At 43.0% G+C, this 22,083-nt stretch overlaps 1 protein-coding gene and 1 non-coding gene across 6 annotated transcripts in view; one reads left to right on the forward strand and one right to left on the reverse strand.

The window, feature by feature from the left end:
* Positions 1-21,776, forward strand: part of FSHR (follicle stimulating hormone receptor) — a 193,656-nt gene extending 171,880 nt beyond the window's left edge. For 2 of the 5 annotated variants that reach the window (XM_042245219.2, XM_042245218.2), the window contains 2 exons: positions 11,607-11,792; positions 16,948-18,408. In XM_042245219.2, the coding sequence (XP_042101153.1) occupies positions 11,607-11,792; positions 16,948-18,181 (1,420 nt within the window). In that variant the 3' untranslated portion in view covers positions 18,182-18,408. 5 annotated transcript variants of the gene reach the window in all.
* Positions 6,558-6,664, reverse strand: LOC114114140 (U6 spliceosomal RNA). Its single transcript, XR_003588979.1, has one exon. It is a non-coding gene; the product is annotated as a U6 spliceosomal RNA (small nuclear RNA).
* Positions 21,777-22,083: the final 307 nt, after the last annotated feature.

Below are 22,083 nucleotides of genomic sequence, written 5' to 3' on the forward strand. Positions count from 1 at the left end.
TCATCAGGAGGCTCTCTAGTTCCTCTTTGCTTTCTGCCATTAGAGTGGTATCATCCACATATCTGAGGTTGTTGATATTTCTCCAAGAAATCTTGATACCAGCTTGTAACTCATCCAACCCGGCATTTTGCATGATGTGCTCTGAGTATAAGTTAAATAAACAGGGTGACAATAAATAACCTTGTCTTTCAGTTCAGTTGCTCAGTCGTGTCTGACTCTTTGCGACCCCATGGATTGAAGCACACCAGGCCTTCCTGTCCATCACCAACTCCCAGAGTTCACTCAGACTCACATCCATTGAGTCAGTGATGCCATCCAGCCATCTCATCCTCTGTCGTCCCCTTCTCCTCCTGCCTCCAATCCCTCCCAGCATCAGGAGTCTTTTCCAATGAGTCAACTCTTTGCATGAGGTGGCCAGAGTATTGGAGTTTTAGCTTCAACATCAGTCCTTCCAATGAACACCCAGGGCTGATCTCCTTCAGAATGGACTGGTTGGATCTCCTTGCAGTCCAAGGGACTCTCAAGAGTTTTCTCCAACACCGCAGTTCAAAAGCATCAATTCTTCAGTGCTCAGCTTTCTTCACAGTCCAACTCTCACATCCATACATGACCACTGGAAAAACCATAGCCTTGACTAGACGGACCTTTGTTGGCAAAGTAATAGCTCTGCTTTTCAATATACTATCTAGGTTAGTCATAATTTTCCTTCCAAGGAGTAAGCATCTTTTAATTTTATGGCTGCAGTCACCATCTGCAGTGATTTTGGAGCCTTGTCGTACTCCTTTTTAAATCCGGAGCCAGTCAGTCGTTCCATTCAGGGTTCTAACTGTTGCTTCTTGACTCACATACAGGTTTCTCAGGAGACAGGTAAGATGGCCTGGTATCCCCACCTCTTTAAGAGTTTCCCACAGTTTGTTAGGATCCACACAAAGGCTTTAGCATAGTCAATGAAACAGAGGTAGATGTTTTTCTGAAATTCTCTTGCCTTCTCTGTGATCCAGCAAATGTTGGCAATTTGATCTCTGGTTCCTCTGCCTTTTCTAGACCCAGTTGGAACATCCAGAAGGTCTCGGTTTATGTAATGTAGAGTTTATCTTGGAGAATTTTGAGGACAACCTTACTAGCATGGGAGATGAGTGCCATTGTCCAGTGGTCTGAACATTCTTTAGTACTGTACTTCTTGGGAATTGGGGTGAGGATTGATCTTCTCCAGTCCTGTGGCTACTGCTGGGTTTTCCAAATTAACTGACAAATTGAATGCAGAACTTTTATAGCGCTCTGCTGGAAGTCCATCACCTCCACAAGCTTTATCGGCAGCAGTGGTTCCTAAGGCCCACTTGACTTCACACTCCAGAATGTCTGGCTCTGAGTGAGAGACTACACCATCGTGATTGTCCAGGTCATTAAGATATTTTTTGTACAGTTCTTCTGTGTATTCTTTCCATCTCTTCTTGATCTATTCTGCTTCTATTAGGTCTTTGCCATTTCTGTGCTTTATTGTGCCCATCTTCGGATGGATGTGATGGATATAGAGACTCAAAAACAAACAGTACCAGCCCCAAGTTATCTCATTCTGGTAGAGGGACAAAAGCTACTGCGCAGAACTATAATCTCTGCAGAAATTCACAGGAGGTTTTAGTAACAGAGCAGACACCCAATAAATCTTTGCCATGTGATACAGTGACTTGACAGATGAGGTGACAGTGTGAGGAGGTAAGCTCTCACCTCACGTCCATCTGTGTAACAGCCATTCCATCCCCTTCCAACATTCAATCCTTTCTCCTTCCAATCATTTAATAATGAATGAACATCTACTGTGTGCCCTGTTTAAGGCTCTCAAGACTAATCTAATAAAATCACAGCGTTCAATAAGTCATTCTTCTGCTCAAAGAAACTCTAAACTCTTCCACCTGGCTTTCAAGGCTCAGAGATCAAATCCCATCCTGTGGTTCCCTTAATTACTCAAAATTTGGTTGCTCAGAATCACCCTTCTGCACACCCCTCGCTGCTGTGCTTTGTGTTCTGGGCCTTTCTCCAAGCCTACCCTTAGCCAGTGGTCACAACAAACCCACTTCCATGAAGATGTGAATAACTGATAATGCCTTGTTTTGCTATTCCCCCTGGGGATATTTGCATCCTAAGAGTGGAATATGCTTTTACAAAGGAATTAAAATCTAACATTAGATTTTCAGGCCACATGGAAGGAACTGTCAGTGACTAGACCCTGTGTGTCTGTGTATTTATGTTAGCGGAACAGAGCAAAATTGATAATATTTACAGTTTAAGTCTCACTCCATGCCGAACAGTATCTACTTATCCCCTCTTTGTTCCTACTGATATGAATGTTTATAGATTTTTCTTAACCTGTGGAGGTACCAGAGAAACATTTTTCTGTCAGTCCAAAATAAGGAAGTCTTATGATAGTTTCCTTGTTTGATTGCCCTAGCAAGTGTCCAGTATGCTTGAAATAAACACTTCTACAAACACTTTTACTACCCAGGAACCATTTCTGCTAAAGAATTGGCTTTACCAAACTCTAAGTGACTCTGCATCTCTCTCCTACCAACCACTCTCTCCTTTCAACATCCACCAGCAGAAGAACTGGATCCCGAGATACTGACAAGATGCCACAGTCTTCCAGAAGTGGAGCCACCTAGCACAAATGACAGCAACTCACATATTTTGCAGCTGCGATGAGGAGTCCGCAATATAAGCTAGCTCCAGGACACTGAACAGAGAGATAGGCACCAATGCTTCCCAAGCAGACCTCCCCATCCAACTCCTAGTCACTGAACCACACACAGGTCAACCCATTCAGCACATTATTCTACTGAGTCTTTAATCTGTGTCTATCTCCTTGTAAACTTTGCACAAGGATGCTCCCTTCCTTGGTTCCTTTGATACTCTCAGTCACAAATAATTGCCTGCTGCAGAAGCACCGTTAAGCTGAGCTCCTTTTAAATCCAAATTTCCTCTCTCAGTTTGCCTTGCACACTTCTCTCTTTAGAATTGCTCTCCTGTAAGACTTCCTTCACTTTCTCATAATGCTGAGGCATCTCTGCTAATCAGACAACTCTCCACTGAGTAGATTTCTCGAGCCCAGCCCTGTGCCAAATGCCAGGTAGAACACGAAAGTACCTTAGTAATTCCTGTTCTCAGAGCATCTAAAATCTAGCTGAGGGGACAAAACAAATATACATGAAAAGTTGAACAGTATGAAACAATGGAAGAGACAGTACAAGGTACCAGACCTTTGTACGTACAAGAGGTCAGAAGACATCACAGCTGGCTGGGGTGATCTGTTTCCTTTCCTAATCCTCCATCAGGGCCATTCCTTAGCCTGTCTTTGAACAAAGCAACTGTTTTCTGGATGCTTACTATTTAGAAGGCATTGCTGAAAATGCAAGGAGTCCTCTGCCCTACAAGAGAGATAAAATGCAAATACAAAGAGCTAGTATACAAAGAAAAAGATGGTAAGTGAGAGAGGCAGAAAGGTATAGACTATAGTGCTATTTGCACTCTTAATGGCTTTCAAGGACAAATGCTTCTACAGCTGTTAAAAACGATGGAGATGATGGGAGTCAATGTGAATCTGTTGAGTTCTCTATTTCTACATAAAAGCTATCCTTAAACTCAGTGGTTTAAAGCAATTGTTCCATTTTGTCCACAGTTTTGTTTCAGAAGTTTGGGTAGCTTGTCTCTGATCCACGTGATGTCAGCTCAGGTGGCTGGGTCAGGGGGATGTACTGCAAGTTGTCCTCTTCACTCAAGTATCTGGTGCTCCTTGGTACCTCTCTACACACAGACACACACATACACATACACACACACAGAGCATCTTATCCTCCAGACCCTCTGTACCTGGCTTAGACTTTTTTCAGCATGGCACTAGCAGGGCATTCAGAGTTCTTGCATGGCAGCTTAGGGCTCTGTAAGATTTAGAAGCTATCAGTGCTCTTAGAAGCAAGGTCCAGAACTGGCAGAGTAACACTTTCATCATACTCTACTGCAGTCCAAAGATATCACAGGGATTCAAGGGAAGGGCAAGTAGACCCTCTGTGGAAGAGCATGAAGAAATTGTAGTCATCTTTAATCAACGTACAGAGTCAATGAGAAAAATATGATGGCATTGCATGCGATATAAAAATTTACTTTGGGAAATCTTCATTAATGTGGTTTTTGTATATTCTACAATTAAGAGGTGAAGGCATAACTAAGAAATAGAGTCTTCTGTTTTCTATCACTTGATTTTAGAAATATTAAAAATGTTAATGGTAAGTAATAAATAATCACCCTGGTTTAAATTATTCCTGAAGGACTTTGTTTATGCCTTCATCTCAGTCCCCATAGGAAGCCTTGAGCTGTTTTAGACAAACAGGCAATCTTTGCTCCCTTCAATATTTGAGGGAAAAAATAAAAGCCCATGTACCAGGCAAAATAAAAACTTGGTCCCAGGGACCAGAATTTGAGTGTCAATAGCAGAACTGGTCAGAGGAGCAATTGCCTGAAGAGAGAAACTGGAGAGAATTTTTTTAGGGCAGAAAAGAAAGTTGAGAATCTCTGCAGCAATAGAAAGGCTAAGTGTTGACCAGGCTAGGACAGCTGGATCTTTCAGCATCAGAGAGTGAAGACTCACCACAGGGACAAAGGTTCATGGATCGACTCTTTTATATTTATTTTTTTATTTTTACTTTATTTTACTTTACAGTACTGTATTTGTTTTGCCATACATTGACATGAATCCACCACGGGTGTATACAAGCTCCCAATCCTGAATCCCCCTCCCACCTCCCACCCCATATCTGCACCAGCCCCAAGCATCCTGTATCCTGTATCTAACATAGACTGGCACTTCATTTCTTACATGATAGTAAACATGTTTGAATGTCATTCTCCCAAATCATCCCACCCTCTCCCTCAGAGTCCAAAAGTCCGTTCTATACATCTGTGTCTCTTTTGCTGTCTCGCATACAGGGTTATCATTACCATGTTTCTAAATTCCGTATATATGTGTTAGTATACTGTATTGGTGTTTTTCTTTCTGGCTTACTTCACTCTGTATAATCGGCTCCAGTTTCATCCATCTCATCAGAACTGATTCAAATGTATTCTTTTTAATGGCTGAGTAATACTCCATTGTGTATATGTACCACAGCTTTCTTATCCATTCATCTGCTGATGGACATCTAGGTTGTTTCCATGTCCTGGCTATTACAAACAGTGCTGCAATGAACACTGGGGTACATGTGTCTCTTTCAATTCTGGTTTCCTTGGTGTGTATGCCCAGCTGTAGGATTGCTGGGTCATAAGGCAGCTCTATTTGCAATTTTTAAAGGAATCTCCACACTGTTCTCCATAGTGGCTGTATTAGTTTGCATTCCCACCAACAGTGTAAGAGGGTTCCGTTTTCTCCACACCCTCTCCAGCATTTATTGCTTGCAGACTTTTGGATCGCAGCCATTCTGACTGGTGTGAGATGGTACCTCATTGTGGTCTTGATTTGCATTTCTCTGATAATGAGTGATGTTGAGCATCTTTTGATGTGTTTGTAAGCCATCCGTATGTCTTCTTTGGAGAAATGCCTATTTAGTTCTTTGGCCCGTTTTTTGATTGGGTCGTTTATTTTTCTGGAGTTGAGCTGCATAAGTTGCTTGTATATTTTTGAGATTAGTTGTTTGTCAGTTGCTTCATTCGCTATTGTTTTCTCCCATTCAGAAGGCTGTCTTTTCACCTTACTTATAGTTTCCTTTGTTGTGCAGAAGCTTTTAATTTTAACTAGGTCCCATTTGTTTATTTTTGCTTTTATTTCCAGTATTCTGGGAGGTGGATCATAGAGGATCCTGCTGTGATTTATGTCTGAGAGTGTTTTACCTATGTTCTCCTCTAGGAGTTTTATAGTTTCTGGTCTTACATTTAGATCTTTAATCCATTTTGAGTTTATTTTTGTGTGTGGTGTTAGAAAGTGATCTAGTTTCATTCTTTTACAAGTGGTTGACCAGTTTTCCCAGCACCACTTATTGAAGAGATTGTCTTTACTCCATTGTATATTCTTGCCTCCTTTGTCAAAGATAAGGTGTCCATAGGTGTGTGGATTTATCTCTGGGCTTTCTATTTTGTTCCATTGATCTATATTTCTGTCTTTGTGCCAGTACCATACTGTCTTAATGACTGTGGCTTTGTAGTAGAGCCTGAAGTCAGGCAGGTTGATTCCTCCAGTTCCATTCTTCTTTCTCAAGATTGCTTTGGCTATTCGAGGTTCTTTGTATTTCCATACAAATCTTGAAATTATTTGTTCTAGTTCTGTGAAAAATACCGCTGGTAGCTTGATAGGGATTGCATTGAATCTGTAGATTGCTTTGGGTAGTATACTCATTTTCACTATATTGATTCTTCCGATCCATGAACATGGTATATTTCTTCATCCATTAGTGTTCTCTTTGTTTTCTTTCATCAGTGTTTTATAGTTTTCGATATATAGGTCTTTAGTTTCTTTAGGTAGGTATATTCCTAAGTATTTTATTCTTTTCACTGCAATGGTGAATGGAATTGTTTCCTTAAAAAATATGGAACGCTTCACGAATTTGTGTGTCATCCTTGCGCAGGGGCCATGCTAATCTTCTCTGTATCGTTCCAATTTTAGTATATGTGCTGCCGAAGCGAGCACCATGGATGGACTCTTAATTCCAGGGACCCCCAGCTCCACAGAATTAGAATACACAGGCAAGAACTAGAAAAGAGACCTTGGAACACCAAGAACATTTATCCTGTGGTGATAGCAATAAACGTTGTGAGAAGCAGTTAAATTCCAGATATATGTGGAAGGTAAAGCCAAGTTATTTTGCTGAGGGTGGGTACACAGGGTCTGAGAGAAAGAAGAGTCAAGGGTGACTTCCAAGTTTTGCATGAACAACAGGAAAGGCTGCAAGTAGAGAAGGTTTGGGATAAGATCGGGAGCTCAATGTTTAATATCTAAAGCTTTCTCTGCCTATTAGACATCCAAATAGAGATAATAAGGAAACAGGAGTGATGGGATGAGCAAGCAAAAGTCAGCAAGCACACTGAAGTATTTGAATGATAGCACTGACAACTGCACTCATCTCACACGCTAGTAAAGTAATGCTCAAAATTCTCCAAGCCAGGCTTCAGCAATACGTGAACTGTGAAATTCCTGATGTTCAAGCTGGTTTTAGAAAAAGCAGAGGAACCAGAGATCAAATTGCCAACATCCACTGGATCATCAAAAAAGCAAGAGTTCCAGAAAAACATCTATTTCTGCTTTATTGACTATGCCCAAAGCCTTTGACTGTGTGGATCACAAGAAACTGTGGAAAATTCTGAGAGAGATGGGAATACCAGACCACCTGACCTGCCTCTTTAGAAATTTGTATGCTGGTCAGGAAGCAACAGTTAGAACTGGACATGGAACAACAGACTGGTTCCAAATAGGAAAAGGAGTATGTCAAGGCTGTATATTGTCATCCTGCCTATTTAACTTCTATGCAGAGTACATCAGGAGAAACGCTGGAAGAAGCACAAGCTGGGATCAAGATTGCCGGGAGAAATATCAATAACCTCAGATATGCAGATGATACCACCCTTATGGCAGAAAGTAAAGAGGAACTAAAAAGCCTGTTGATGAAAGTGAAAGAGGAGAGTGAAAAAGTTGGCCTGAAGCTCAACATTCAGAAAACGAAGATCATAGCATCTGGTCCCATCTCTTCATGGGAAATAGATGGGAAAACAGTGAAAAGTGTCAGACTTTATTTTGGGGGGCTCCAAAATCACTGCAGATGGTGACTACAGCCATGAAATTAAAAGATGCTTACTCCTTGGAAGGAAAGTTATGACCAACCTAGATAGCATATTCAAAAGCAGAGACATTACTTTGCCAACAAAGGTCCATCTAGTCAAGGCTATGGTTTTTCCAGTGGTCATGTATGGATGTGAGAGTTGGACTGTGAAGAAGGCTGAGTACCAAAGAATTGATGCTTTTGAACTGTGGTGTTGGAGAAGACTCTTGAGAGTCCCTTGGACTGCAAGGAGATCCAACCAGTCCATTCTGAAGGAGATCAGCCCTGGGATTTCTTTGGAGGGAATGATGCTAAAGCTGAAAATCCAGTACTTGGCCACTTCATGTGAAGAGTTGAGTCATTGGAAAAGACTCTGATGCTGGGAGGAACTGGGGGCAGGAGAAGGGGATGACAGAGGATGAGATGGCTGGATGGAATCACTGACTTGATGGACATGAGTCTGAGTGAACTCCAGGAGTTGGTGATGGACAGGGAGGCCTGGCGTGCTACAATTCATGGGGTCGCAGAGAGTCAGACACAACTGAGCGACTGAACTGAACTGATTGACAAATTTATCTGTTGGGTATCTAACAAGGAGAGGCTCTAAGTAAAATACACAGAAGTATTACATCAAGATAATTATTAACTCTGAAAATGTAAATTTCCCTAGTATCAAGCAGGGAATTAGCAGCCCAGGGATTAGCAAAGGTAGATAATTGCTACTAATCCTAGACTGTAAAGGCAAGTGAGGATGTGATCTAATTGAAGCACAGAGCTGGGATGGCTGGTAGCTGCTGGATCATCCACAGATCTGCGTGATGAAGCTGGAGTCACAGAGGAGCTGCTGCCTGAGGCAGAGGAGGGATGAGAAATGCCCCCGCTTCACCCTTCCTCCCACTTGCCAATCCCACCAGTGCCATGTGCTCAATACAACTGAAGGCTGATTGACAAGGTGGTGCCTGGGAAATGGAAACTTTAGAGGCCATCTCTCCTGCAAGACAGAGCAGAACACAAAAAGGGCACAGAATGGAAGTGAGTGAAATCAGGCAAAGACCAGCACATCATATTCAGTGCTTTGTACCTCATTGGAAGTGCAATGGAGAATCACTGACTAGTTATAAGCAGAAAGTCACAATCTGATTGGGATTCACCCAATCTGTAGTGTAACAATTGCATTAGAGCTAGATGGCCAGGATGATTAATTAAATTCATTAATTAAATTAGTAATTTAAATTAAAGTAAATTAGTTAAAATTAATTAATATCAACTTGACTGAGTCATGGGGTGCCCAGATAGCTGGTAAAATATTATTCTTGAGTGTATCTGTGAGAGTGTTTTCATAAGACATTAGCACTGGATTCAATAGACTGAGTAAAGAAGATTCACCCTCCCCAGTGTGGGCGGGCATCATCTAATCAGTTGCGGGCCCTCACAGAACAAAAAGGCAGAGGGAAGGCAAGTGTTTTTCCTTTCTTGAGCTGAAATATCTATCTTCTGGCATTGGACATCAGAACTCCTGGTTCTTGGTCTTCCAACTCTGGGACTTAAACCAGTGACCTCCTTAGTTCTCAGGCTTTTGTCTCTGACTGAATTATACCACAAATGTTTCTGGTTCTCCAGCTTGCAGATGGTATATCATGAGACTTCTCAGCCTCCAAAATCATGTGAGTCAAATTCCATAATAAATATCCTCATATATCTCTCTATATCCTATCAGTTCTGTTTCTCTGGAGAAACTTAATACAATGATCACAAGAAGAACAGTTTTTGAGACTGTTGTCTCTCTAGGCAGAGATTATAGTGACAGACTAAAGTTGTGTCCAAGAAAAGTGGACCAATTTGAAACAAATGTGAAAGTTGGGCTTGCAAAAACAAGAAATTGAGTCCAAGGGAGGGAGAGGGAGGAGTCAAGGATAACTCCCAGGTTTCTATCCTGAACAGCACAGGGAAATGGAGGAGTCATTTGCTGAAATAAGGAAAACAAAAGGAGGAAGATAGTTAAAAAGAAGATGGTGAATTCAGTTTTGATACTTGCCAGTCATCAAAGGGGTGAGATCTGATGGACAATGGATTATATGGGTCTGGGGTTCAGAACTAGGATCTAAACTGGGATATACACAGAGGAGCCATCAGCATATACCTGGTATCTGAAATCAAGGAAGTAAGATCACCTGGGAAGACTATGTACAGTCAGAAAGGGACCTGAGTTTAGAGGAACTCCAACAGATAGAGAAAAATCAAAATCAGAAATAAGCCAAAGTAAATGTCAGAAGAAATTTAAAAGAATGTGATGCCAAGAAAAAGGGAAATGCATTTTACGCATGAAATGTAACTGAAAAATCAAGAAGGTTAGAACTAAGATGTGACCTTAATGAGTACTGTTTCACTAGGGGTTGGGAAGAAACTGAGTTGGATTAGGAAATGAGAAAATAGTGACATCAAGTATGGACAACTAGTATAAGAAGTTTGCTTGGAAAAGGAAGAGACAAACAGGGCAGCAGTTATGAGTGGGTTTCACTGGACAATAGGAAGCATTCTAAATTTTTGAGCAAGAGAATAAACGGCCCTATGAAAATAAGACTTTGAGAAAGTAATTTTCACCAGACTAGGAGAACATCTGGGGTAGCAGATATATATTTACACCCTGAAGTTTCATTGCTCCGAGTGCCTACTGTTTTGACTTAGAGGAAATGCAGATATTAGAAGATTCTCCTTTACCAAGTATACCCAAGGATGCTTGAAATGAGTCCATCCGGTCATCACTACCACCCCCTTCAGAAGCACTCATTACGGCCAGCCTACTGACCCCCAAAGTCTAAGCCAGTACCACTTAAATCTCCTTGCACCTACCGGCTGGTCACAGTTGTTTTGAAGGTTGCAGCTGCTAACAGCGCTGCCAGAAAATTGCCCATGTCACTGGTGTTGCTGCCAGCAAGGATGGGACTCTGGAGCCCTCCAGGGACAGGAACCTGGTTAAAATGTTCATTTCCATTTTAGACCTTGGGTCACCAAGGCATAGAGTCTCCAACAAAGCAAGAACAACTCTGTGCGTACGTGTGATGTTTTCTGATGACAGCTGCCTGTCATCAAGAGCTGTCTGTTGCTTAGGAGGTTTTCTATGTACTTTAGCTTGTTTAATTCTCACAACCACCCTCTGAGATAGGTATGATTATTACCATTCTTGTTTTACAACTGAGGGAACTGACACGTGGGGAAGTGAGGTAACTTGACCAAGGTCACCAATCTAACAGGTAGCAGGGCAGGGTACACACGCAGGCAAGTCTGTCCATGGATACCACAGTCATCACCACCACTCCCCCTTGACACCTGGACTTTGGGCTGAGGGTACCTCTGTTGCCCACCTCATACTCCTTCCTCTTATAGTGTGTTCTCTTTGCATCCTTTTCTGAAATGTGGCCACAGATTCCACCCCAGCTCAAGAAATATATTTTTACATCTGGTTTTATGGTGAGGAGGAAGCAGTCTCACTTCCTCGATCCTATGTGATTTAGTGAGCGTCTATTCTAAAAAGACACTGTGGAAGGGGAAAGGGCTACAGTTAAGCCCCAGACCAGCCAGGGTGCTAGTACATCCAGGATACAGAGCAGCCTGTTATCCATATACTCCTACCATGAACACAAGTGCCAAATGTCCCTTTAGACAAATATTTATGCAACTGAGGTGTGTTGGATGAACAAGAGTCTCCCTCCTCCCTCATGTAAAAACAGGTCTACTATGACTGCTATTTTGACTGCTAACACAGCAGAAACATTTGGACTCATAGTAATCGGGTATGCTTGCCTCTTCTCCTTATAGAGATATTTCAAGAACCAGGATCCGTTCCCTGCCTAGCTATGGCTTAGAAAATCTTAAGAAGCTGCGGGCCAAGTCAACTTACCACTTAAAAAAGCTTCCCAGTCTGGAAAAATTTGTCACACTCGTGGAGGCCAGCCTCACCTACCCCAGCCACTGCTGTGCCTTCGCAAACTGGAGGCGGCAAACGTGAGTGAGTCTTCCCTGTCCAGCCCTTGAGCCCTGTTTGGGCATTTCTCCAATGGAGTACTTGGTCCACAACTTCTGCATCCATGATGAAATCCCTTAGGCAAGTTCTAGATCAAAGCTTTAGTGTGTTTTTGGAAAATGAGTTCACAGGAGAGAGCTACCCACATGGTGGGCTACCTACCAAATACTAAATGAGCTACTATGAAAAATGCCAAGCAAGCCTGATTCATAGCTGATCCTTAATAAATGTTTGTTCCCTTTTTCCTTTATAACAAAAGGGTATATACTTAAAGTCCCAAACTCTGCATCCTATAAATGTGCCAAAGTGTTAATCACTCAATTATTCTGACTCTTTGTGACCCCACGGACTGTAACCCACTAGGCTTCTCTGTCCATGCAATTCTCCAGGCAAGAATAGTGGAGTGAGTTGTCATTCCCTTCTCCAGGAAATCTTCCTCACCTAGGGATCAAACTCAGGTCTCCTCTGCAGATGGCTTCTTTACTGTCTGAGCCACCAGGGATGATCAAAGTCAGCTTTGGAGGGAGGAAGCAGAGATGTCATAACAGAGATTGATCACACACCCACAGCACATCTCCACCATGCTGCTGCTGCTAAGTCACTTCAGTCGTGTCCAACTCTGTGCGACCCCGTAGATGGCAGCCCATCAGGCTCCCCTGTCCCTGGGATTCTCCAGACAAGAATACTGGAGTGGGTTGTCATTTTCTTCTCCAATGCATGCATGCATGTTAAGTCACTTCAGTCGTGTCTGACTCTGTGCAACCCTATGGACAGCAGCCCACCAGGTTCCTCTGTCCATGGGATTCTCTAGGCAAGAATACTCGAGCAGGTTGCCATTTCCTTCTCCATCATGCTAAACCTCCCGAGCTCATCTTTGGAGCTTAGCACCAAAGTGGTGGAGATGTGCTGTGGGTGTGTGATCAATCCCTTTGTTCTTCACAGGGAGAACAAAGAGTCAGACACAACTGCACCGACTTAGCAGCAGCAGCAGCCTAGTATGTAACTGGCTAAAAAGCTGAGGTTGTGGAAAGGGGGTACTTTGAAGTTTACATGTTCCAGATGTTTAAAGGATCCACCAGGGACACAGGTGCTTCCCAGGTGGTTTGGTGGTTAAAAAAAAAAAAAAATCCACCTGCCAAGTAGCAGAAGCAGGTTCAATCCCTGGGTCAGGAAGATCCCCTGGAGAAGGAAATGGCAATCCACTCCCATATTCTTGCATGGGAAATCCTATGGCAGGCCACAGTCCATGGGGTTGCAAAAGAGCAGAACACAACTTAGCGACTAAACCACAACAATTGGAGATATAATGTACCGGGTATCAGGAATTCTCCAAGTTCCTGCCTCTCCTGAGCTCACTGACACAATCCATACCAGGCAGTCGCACTCAGTCAGATGATGCCCGGTTCCCACTCTTGCACAGTAGCCCAGCATAAACACAGCTTCTGTGATACTGTTTTACGGCTTAACGTAGCCACTTCTATTATTCAACCTTAACATGCAGACATATCCCCTACTCTAAAGCAAAATTAAAAAAAAAACAGCCAAACAATACACACCCTAAAATGTTTTCAAAGTATTGAAGAGGCAACAGTCCACACTCAGACCCATGTGAAGGGTCGGCAGAAAAGGGGTTGCTCTTCAGAATTCTCACACATCATTAGGGAACTCCCCAGAATCAGACACTCCCTGCAAGTTAGCTCAAGAGCTAGGGAATTCCTTCTTAACAACTAGAATTTTTAAGAGCTTGGGCTGAAGCAGAAGGCCTGCCTCTTTTATATTCCAGAAAGAGATATTCCAGCCAGGCCAGGAAAGATACCAGCTTCACTGCCAAAATCCTGAAACTAAGCACCCCCAGGAGAAATCTCAGAGGATGCTGAGACCACTGAAGGAGCTGCACACCGCGTGCTGTCACGTGTGCATATATTCCTATATACCGTAGGAATATATTCTCTTACTCAGGTGCCCAGACTCCTCTGGTCTCAACCACCCCCTGGTAGTGTAGATGCAGCCTCAGGGATCACCCGACTGGAAATCTCCAGGTCTGTCTTACATTGTACCATTGCTTGAAGGATTTCCTTGTCCCTCTGGACCACTGGGCTCTCACCCTCTCTAGGTCCCTATTTTAAATTACATCAGGGCTTCTCAGGTGTGGCAAAGGAGAGGTCCACAGCTCTTCAAAGAAGACATGCCAAGACAGAGTACAGAAATCACAATGATGTTTAGTGATTGAGCGTCTTCACTTTCATGCATTGGAGAAGGAAATGGCAACCCACTCCAGTGTTCTTGCCTGGAGAATCCCAGGAATGGGGGAGCCTGGTGGACTGCCATCTATAGGGTCACACAGAATCGGACACAACGGCAGCGGAAATCACTTTCTATTTAGCAAATTCACAAACCCACAACAATATGGTTATGCTATTCAGAAGATAATAAACACAGGATTTGTGTTTTAATTGTGTCACTTCATGGTGTACCTTAGTAGCTGTAGTGTGGTTAGGTAATGAAATTTGAGTTTAAAGTTGCATGATGAAACTGTCCCTCAATCTTCACTTGGAAATAATGCCCGAAATGTAAATCTTAGGCCCTGTGGCTGTGAGATTTTGGCCAATGGCCCTTCTGAACTCTCATGGAAAACATCTTATTATCCACTCCCCTCCCTCATTTGTCATTGAACTGGTTATGTCCTTGTCATAGTTCTATACTCAGCTAACATTGTTATTTTGTCTTGTTTTGTTATTTCTTGTACTCAGGAAGTGACTTAGCAGTAGCAGCAGCAGTACTCAGGTGCTTTATTTCCAGCTAGATTTTAAACTGATGCACTGTGGCATATTCATTAAGTACCCACATAAGGCATGACCCCAATATGAACTCAGTACGTAACCACCATCCTCTGTCTTCATATTGCTGATACCTGCCTAGTACTCACTGCCAGGCATATTAAAATTTTGCACCTTTATCTCATTTAAGTTTCACAAAAGTAACAGCACTATTCTCTTCTCACAAAGGCAGAAACCGAGGCTCAGAGACTGTAAACAACTTGACCGATGCCAGTCAGACTCAAACTCTCTGGTCTGCCTATCTTCAAAGCTCAGACTCTGGGCCACTCTGCCATGCACTTCCCAAGTAACTGTACTTTCATTTATTGGGGTCCAGGAGTACCACTTTTTAACTCCACCCCAGACTGAATTGCCAGTTTATTATAATACTTCGGATTGCTGAGGTATTGCAGAGGCAAGACTTTATTTCCCTGGCTTCCATTTTTCTTTCTAGTCTTCTCCCATAGACATACATTGTTTACCATTTCCCCACTCATATCATTAGGTCACTTCTGTTTCAGGAAAGGAAAGCATCAATACTTAACATATACCAGTAGCAGTATCAACAATAAGCATCATCACAGCAGTCAACATAAGCCCCAGGAAGTGAAGGCTGTGTCTAGATGGTTAGTCAGATCCATTCCAATGAACCGAAACCCAGTCTGCAAGTGCCAGGTTACTTACTTCCTGTTCTTAGAACCGGGCTGCCGCCGATCCAATGACTGGAGAAACACAGAGTGATTCTCTTGTTCCCTCTTTGCCTGTCTCTGAGCTTGCCTTACTCTTTTTGCACGATCTCTGGCTAAACCAAAAGATTTTGTGCACGTTTTCAATTCCATATATGTTATTAACTGTTTAACTTCCTTAGTTTCAACTATGACTGATCTAAGTAAGAAGCTCTATCAGTCCCTAAAACAAAACAAAATGACACAGTCTCGGGGCTGAGGGGGAGGGGGGAAGAGTCCATTGGCCCAAAGGAAAAATGACTTCCTGGCAAGTCAATTCACTTTCTGGAAGGGAGAGAAGGGAGGAATCGGTTCTCACTAACAGCCCCCTCTCCTAGAGGGTCATGGGGAAAGTTCAGTCCAGTCCATGCCCACTGCAAACTTGACCAACCCCCATCATTCAGTACCTAATGGAACCTTTACCTCTTCCACACCCATCCACTCTCTCCTTCTTACGGTTGGGGGTGAGGGGACAGTCTTTGAATTGTTTTAACACTCACCTCCCCACTCACTTCTGAGATTTTGGTAAGGCTTGAGAAAAATGCAGTCACTCAACATTGCTGCGAGCTTGTCCCTCAGGGAGGGAGGAAATGAATAGGGTGTGTGTGTGTTTCCATTCAAAAGACCACCCAGTGTGAAACATCCCCATTCCTTAAGACTTTGCTTCAAAACTATTCAGAACTACTACTCCCATCTCTATAAGTACTATCCACTTGTCTGGATAGAACATTTGTCATCTGCCTTTCATTCAAATCCCTTCTGGAAGTGCCTATATTTTGTTGGCAAGGCCCCTTGTATGTTGGGGTTCAAAGGGGGGAAACTAAGACAGGAAAAGTGGGAAAAGTGACCCCAAGAAGATCCAGCTCCCTAGGGCATGAGTTACAATCCCTCACAACCTGCATTCTCACGTTGAGATCCTTTTGGGATCTTACTAGCAAACTGCTGAAAATGAGAGAGCCAGGCTTACCTTGCAGACAATGTCTGAGGCCTACTGTGGCCCTTGAGGAGTGAAATAATAAAGAATACACCCCCTCAGTAACATTTCAGGCAAGTTACCAGACCTCCTAGTAGCACAGCTACCAAAGAGCCAGGGTCAGAGTTGGCTGGGAACAAACTAAAGACTCTGATCTTCCACTCTATGCAGACAAACTCCCACTTGAGTCAGAGGACAGTCCAGAGCTTCTAGGACTGGGGTTTAGTGTAGAGAAAATGGAATGTATACTACTCAGGCATATGAAGGGAGGGCTGAAGAGAGATGAGGAAGGGAGAGGATGGAGTTGATATCAAGTCTGTAAATTATCTGCACTTAACAGTAAGACTTAGCTAGTCCCAGGCGCCTTCCTCCCCACATTCAGTTTGTGGCCAGATGGTTTCCCGAGTGGGCCATCCAACTCGAGGAATATATACACAAGTTGTTCTGTTCATTTACAGTAAGAAGCATTAACCCTTGAGCTTAGTCTCAAGGGCAGACAAACTGTTAGAAGAAAAAAAAAATCTCAAGAAGAAATCCCATTCTCTACCCTGTGTAAAGACAGTGATATATTTGCCATTCTGGATCCAACATGTTGACTCTGTTCCTTTTTGTATTTTTCTAGCTCTGACCTTCATCCAATTTGCAACAAATCTATTTTAAGGCAAGAAGTTGATGACATGACTCAGGCTAGGGGTCAGAGAATCTCTTTGGCAGAAGATGATGAGCCCAGCTATGCCAAAGGATTTGACATGATGTACAGTGAATTTGACTATGACTTATGCAGTGAAGTGGTTGATGTGACTTGCTCCCCTGAGCCAGACGCATTTAATCCATGTGAAGATATCATGGGGTATGATATTCTCAGAGTCTTGATATGGTTCATTAGCATCCTGGCCATCACTGGGAACATCCTAGTGCTGGTGATCCTGATCACCAGCCAGTATAAACTCACAGTCCCCCGGTTCCTCATGTGCAATCTGGCCTTTGCCGATCTCTGCATTGGAATCTACCTGCTGCTCATAGCCTCAGTTGATGTCCACACCAAAAGCCAGTACCACAACTATGCCATTGACTGGCAAACTGGAGCAGGCTGTGATGCTGCGGGCTTTTTCACTGTCTTTGCCAGTGAGCTTTCAGTCTACACTCTGACCGCCATCACACTGGAAAGATGGCATACCATCACCCACGCCATGCAGCTCGAATGCAAAGTGCAGCTCCGCCATGCTGCCAGCATCATGCTGGTGGGCTGGGTCTTTGCTTTTGCAGTTGCCCTCTTTCCCATCTTTGGCATCAGCAGCTACATGAAGGTGAGCATCTGCCTGCCCATGGACATTGACAGCCCCTTGTCACAGCTCTATGTTATGTCCCTCCTTGTGCTCAATGTCCTGGCCTTTGTGGTCATCTGTGGCTGCTATACTCACATCTACCTCACGGTGAGGAACCCCAACATCACATCCTCTTCTAGTGACACCAAGATAGCCAAGCGCATGGCCATGCTCATCTTCACCGACTTCCTCTGCATGGCGCCCATCTCCTTCTTTGCCATCTCTGCCTCCCTCAAGGTGCCCCTCATCACTGTGTCCAAGTCAAAGATCCTCCTGGTCCTGTTCTACCCCATCAACTCCTGTGCCAACCCCTTCCTCTACGCCATCTTCACCAGGAACTTCCGCAGGGATTTCTTCATTCTGCTGAGTAAGTTTGGCTGCTATGAAGTGCAAGCCCAGACCTACAGGTCAGAAACCTCATTCACTGCCCACAACTTTCATCCAAGGAATGGCCACTGCCCCCCAGCTCCCAGGGTTACCAATGGTTCCAATTACACACTCATCCCCCTAAGACATTTAGCCAAAAACTAAAACACAATGTGCAAATGTTTCTGAGTGTTGAATGACAATTAAGTCTTGCCTTTGAAGAATATGTCATGCAAGAGCTGACAGAGCACTTCCACATACTTCATCTAATTTAATCTCCCTGGCACATCCATAAGGTAAATTGGTCAGAAACTATTAACTCCATGTGATTCATTAAGAAACTGAAGACTTCATAACAACATTAATAATTAAAATAATGTAGTACTACATAACATTTGTTCTATCCTTTATAGCATTCAAAGTGCTCTTGTTCAGATCATCTCAACTGATCCCTATAAAAGTCCTATTAAACAGGCAGATACAGGAATTATGCTTGGAGTTTTATAGATGAGGAATGCACAACTCAAAGGGTTAAGTGACTTGTTCAAAATTGCTCAACTTATAAGAAGCAGAGCCAAAATTAAATGTTCTGACTCCCAGAGAACTTGCAAGAGAGGCAGTGCAAGATTTATTCACTCACTCATTCCCTCAATGAATAGTCACTGGATATCTATGTGATGCTTTGAAATATGTCAACCTGAGTAGGCTGAACTACATTTCCCAGAATTCCCTTTCTTAAATATTTCCCAAGAAGGTAGGCCACATGAAAGATTTTCAGGAAAACAGGAGGGTGGAAGGGAAGCTGCAGCCATTTTGTCACTCACACTTTGTTGCTCATCTGCTGATTCGGCTCACTGCTGTGAGTCTGCAGTGGGTCCACCATACCCTGGAACCTTCCTCGGGTTCTCTGCCTCTTAAGCCAAGTATATGAGTTTCGCTCCATGTTGAAGAACCCCCATCATCAGCAGAACACTTTTATCACCAAGGTCAGAAGCAACAAGAACAGAAATAGATTTTAGTTTGACCTTGTGGAGTTTGTCTTGTGCTTATGGCTTCAAGCATGCTTGTGATCTTCCCTTTATGACTGTCTGCCCTATAGACTAGCATCAGATGCAGAGACAACATCCTTACATAGCCCACTTTACCAACCTCCACAATTGTGTAACCCAAATCCCTGTAACAAATCTCTGCTATATATATATATACACACACACATGACTGCTTCTGCTTCTTCAGTCAAACCCTGACTGAAGTACACAACCCATATAATGTGCCTATGGATTATATGGTTAAGAACACAGCAACTTTGGAATTGGAGCTGAGATTTCATTCTTACTCCATGATAAGGCAGAACTTCTCCCTATCTCAGTGTCTTCCTCTGCAATGGGAGTTGGTTATAGTATCTAACTATTGGGCTGATTATAACAATTGGAAAAGAAAGTGGGTTTAAGGTACCTACTGTTATAACAGGCTTGATGAACAAGTTCATTTCTTTCCTCCCAGATCGATGCCTGAACTTGCACCTAGTTCTCCTGACAGGGATCTAGAACTCATTCCATCACATATTATTCCTGATAAATAACTACACTTGCCCTACCTGCTTTCACAAATGACCCCATTTAGATGATCTGATCATCAGCTCTGTTCAGTTCACTCAGTCGTGTCCGACTCTTTGCAACCCCATGGACTGAAGCACTCCAGGCCTCCCTGTTCATCACCAACTCCCAGAGCCTATTCAAACTCATGTCCATCGTATCGGTGATGCCATCCAACTATCTCATCCTCTGTCGTCCCCTTCGCCTCCTGCCTTCAATCTTTCTCAGCATCAAGGTCTTTTCCAATGAGTTAGTTCCTCGTATCAGGTGGCCAAAGTATTGGGGTTTCAGCTTCAGCATCAGTCCTTCCAATGAATATTCAGGACTGATCTCCTTTAAGATTGACTGGTTGGATCTCCTTGTAGTCCAAGGGACTCTCAAGAGTCTTCTCCAACACCACAGTTCAAAAGCATCAATTCTTCGGTGCTCAGCTTTCTTTATACTCCAACTCTCACATCCATACATGACTACTGGAAAAGCCATGGCTTTGACTAGATGGACCTCATAGTGAACTCGATCAGTCGTGTCTGACTCTTTGCAACCCCATGGACTGTAGCCCGCCAGGTTCCTCTGTCCATGGGATTCTCCAGGCAAGAATACTGGAATGGGTTGCCATTTCCTTCTCCAGGGGATCTCATAAATAACCACAAATCCCCACAACCAGCCCACAAAGCTCCAAGTCTCCTCTGAGAGTATCCTTTTTCCATGTCAAAGCCAATCTTTCCTTCTCTTGGCCCCTGGCAAACATTTCAAAAGTTGGTCCTAAATGAATTAACAAGAGCTGAAGAAAAACCAGAGATATTACTATGCCAACAAAGGTCCATCTAGTCAAGGCTATGGTTTTCCAGTGGTCATGTATGGATGTGAGAGTTGGACTGTGAAGAAAGCTGAGCATGAAACAATTGATGCTTTTGAACTGTGGTGTTGGAGAAGACTCTTGAGAGTCCCTTGGACTGCAAGGAGATCCAACCAGTCCATCCTAAAGGAGATCAGGCCTGGGTGTTAATTGAAAGGACTGATGCTGAAGCTGAAACTCCAGTACTTTGGCCACCTCATGAGAAGAGTTGACTCATTGGAAAAGACCCTGATGCTGGGAGGGATTGGGGGCAGGAGGAGAAGGGGACGACAGAGGATGAGATGGCTGGATGCCATCACCAATTTGATGGACATGAGTTTGAGTGAACTCTGGAAGTTGGTAATGGACAGGGAGGCCTGCCATGCTGCAATTCATGGGGTTGCAAAGAGTCGGACACAACTGAGTGACTGAACTGAACTGAAGAAAAATCAACCGTCTCTGCAGATGTGACCTGGCACCCCCTGATCTGTTATGAACATTGAGTGAAAAATGGAATACGTAGCCACAGAAATAGTCTAAAGCTGAGCTAGTCAGGACAGTCGCCATTAGCCACATGTAGCCATTGAGCATTTGAAATCCAGCTAGCCTGAATTGAGACATGCTATGAGTAAAAGACACAATGGGTTTCAAATATTTAGTGCAAAGAAAAAAGAATTACAATATCTTAATAATTTTGATAATGATTACATCTTGGAACAAGTATTATTTTGGACATACTGAGAAAAATGCATTTAAAAATTAATCTCACCTATTTCTTTTTACATTTGTTAATGTGGCTGCTAGAATATTTAAAGTTACCTAAGTGAATCATGTTTGTGGCTCATGTTATATTTCTATTGGAGAGCATGGCTCTAGAGTTATATGAAAATAAAGCATTTTCATTTAGTATTTTTCCCCCTAGGTCTCCACTGCTGCACTGTTGGGCTCATCTGCAATCATTTTTCTTCGTTGTTTGTGGCCAGAGGGAACATATTTCTGAATTTGGACTAAAAAGCAAGCAGCATCCAAATTAAAAATAGGATACAGTATTAATTATTTCACAGCATAGCTGTTGATGACACAATGATTTAACAGATAGTGGTTCTGAGAGTCAAGAATATATTCAAAGATAAACATACACCAAGAGAACCTCAGAAGGCTTTCATTCCGTTACTCTGTCATACACTTCCGATAAGACTTTCCTCAAACCAGCAAATATATTTATAGGCAACTACATCAAGCATTTCGAAACCCTTTAGACAAATCCTAAGGGGAAAACACTTTCTCTATTTCCTGTATTTGAATAAAAAAAAAAAAACAAAACCTGGAATCCAGTGTATCAGTTACTCTCCCTCCTAAGCAGTGATTATACACGTAACACCTCTAGTCTGCACCTTCCAGAATGGTGCTTCAGGATGCATGGTGACCCAGGGAAAGGGGGGAAGGGGGGAAGAGGGGAAGAGGGGATGGCAAAAGGGGAGGAGGAAAGAAAAGGAACAGAAAAAGAAAAAAACACAACCAAAAGAAATGTCAAAATGTTATCCCAAGTTGCTCTTTTTCTAAAATTTCTATTCATAATCCTGAATACCATAAAGAGAGCCAGTGTCTCCCAGGGATATCTTAAAGTACCCATGTCT

Source organism: Ovis aries, chromosome 3 (genome assembly GCF_016772045.2).
Source record: "Ovis aries strain OAR_USU_Benz2616 breed Rambouillet chromosome 3, ARS-UI_Ramb_v3.0, whole genome shotgun sequence".
Classification (NCBI taxonomy): domain Eukaryota; kingdom Metazoa; phylum Chordata; class Mammalia; order Artiodactyla; family Bovidae; genus Ovis; species Ovis aries.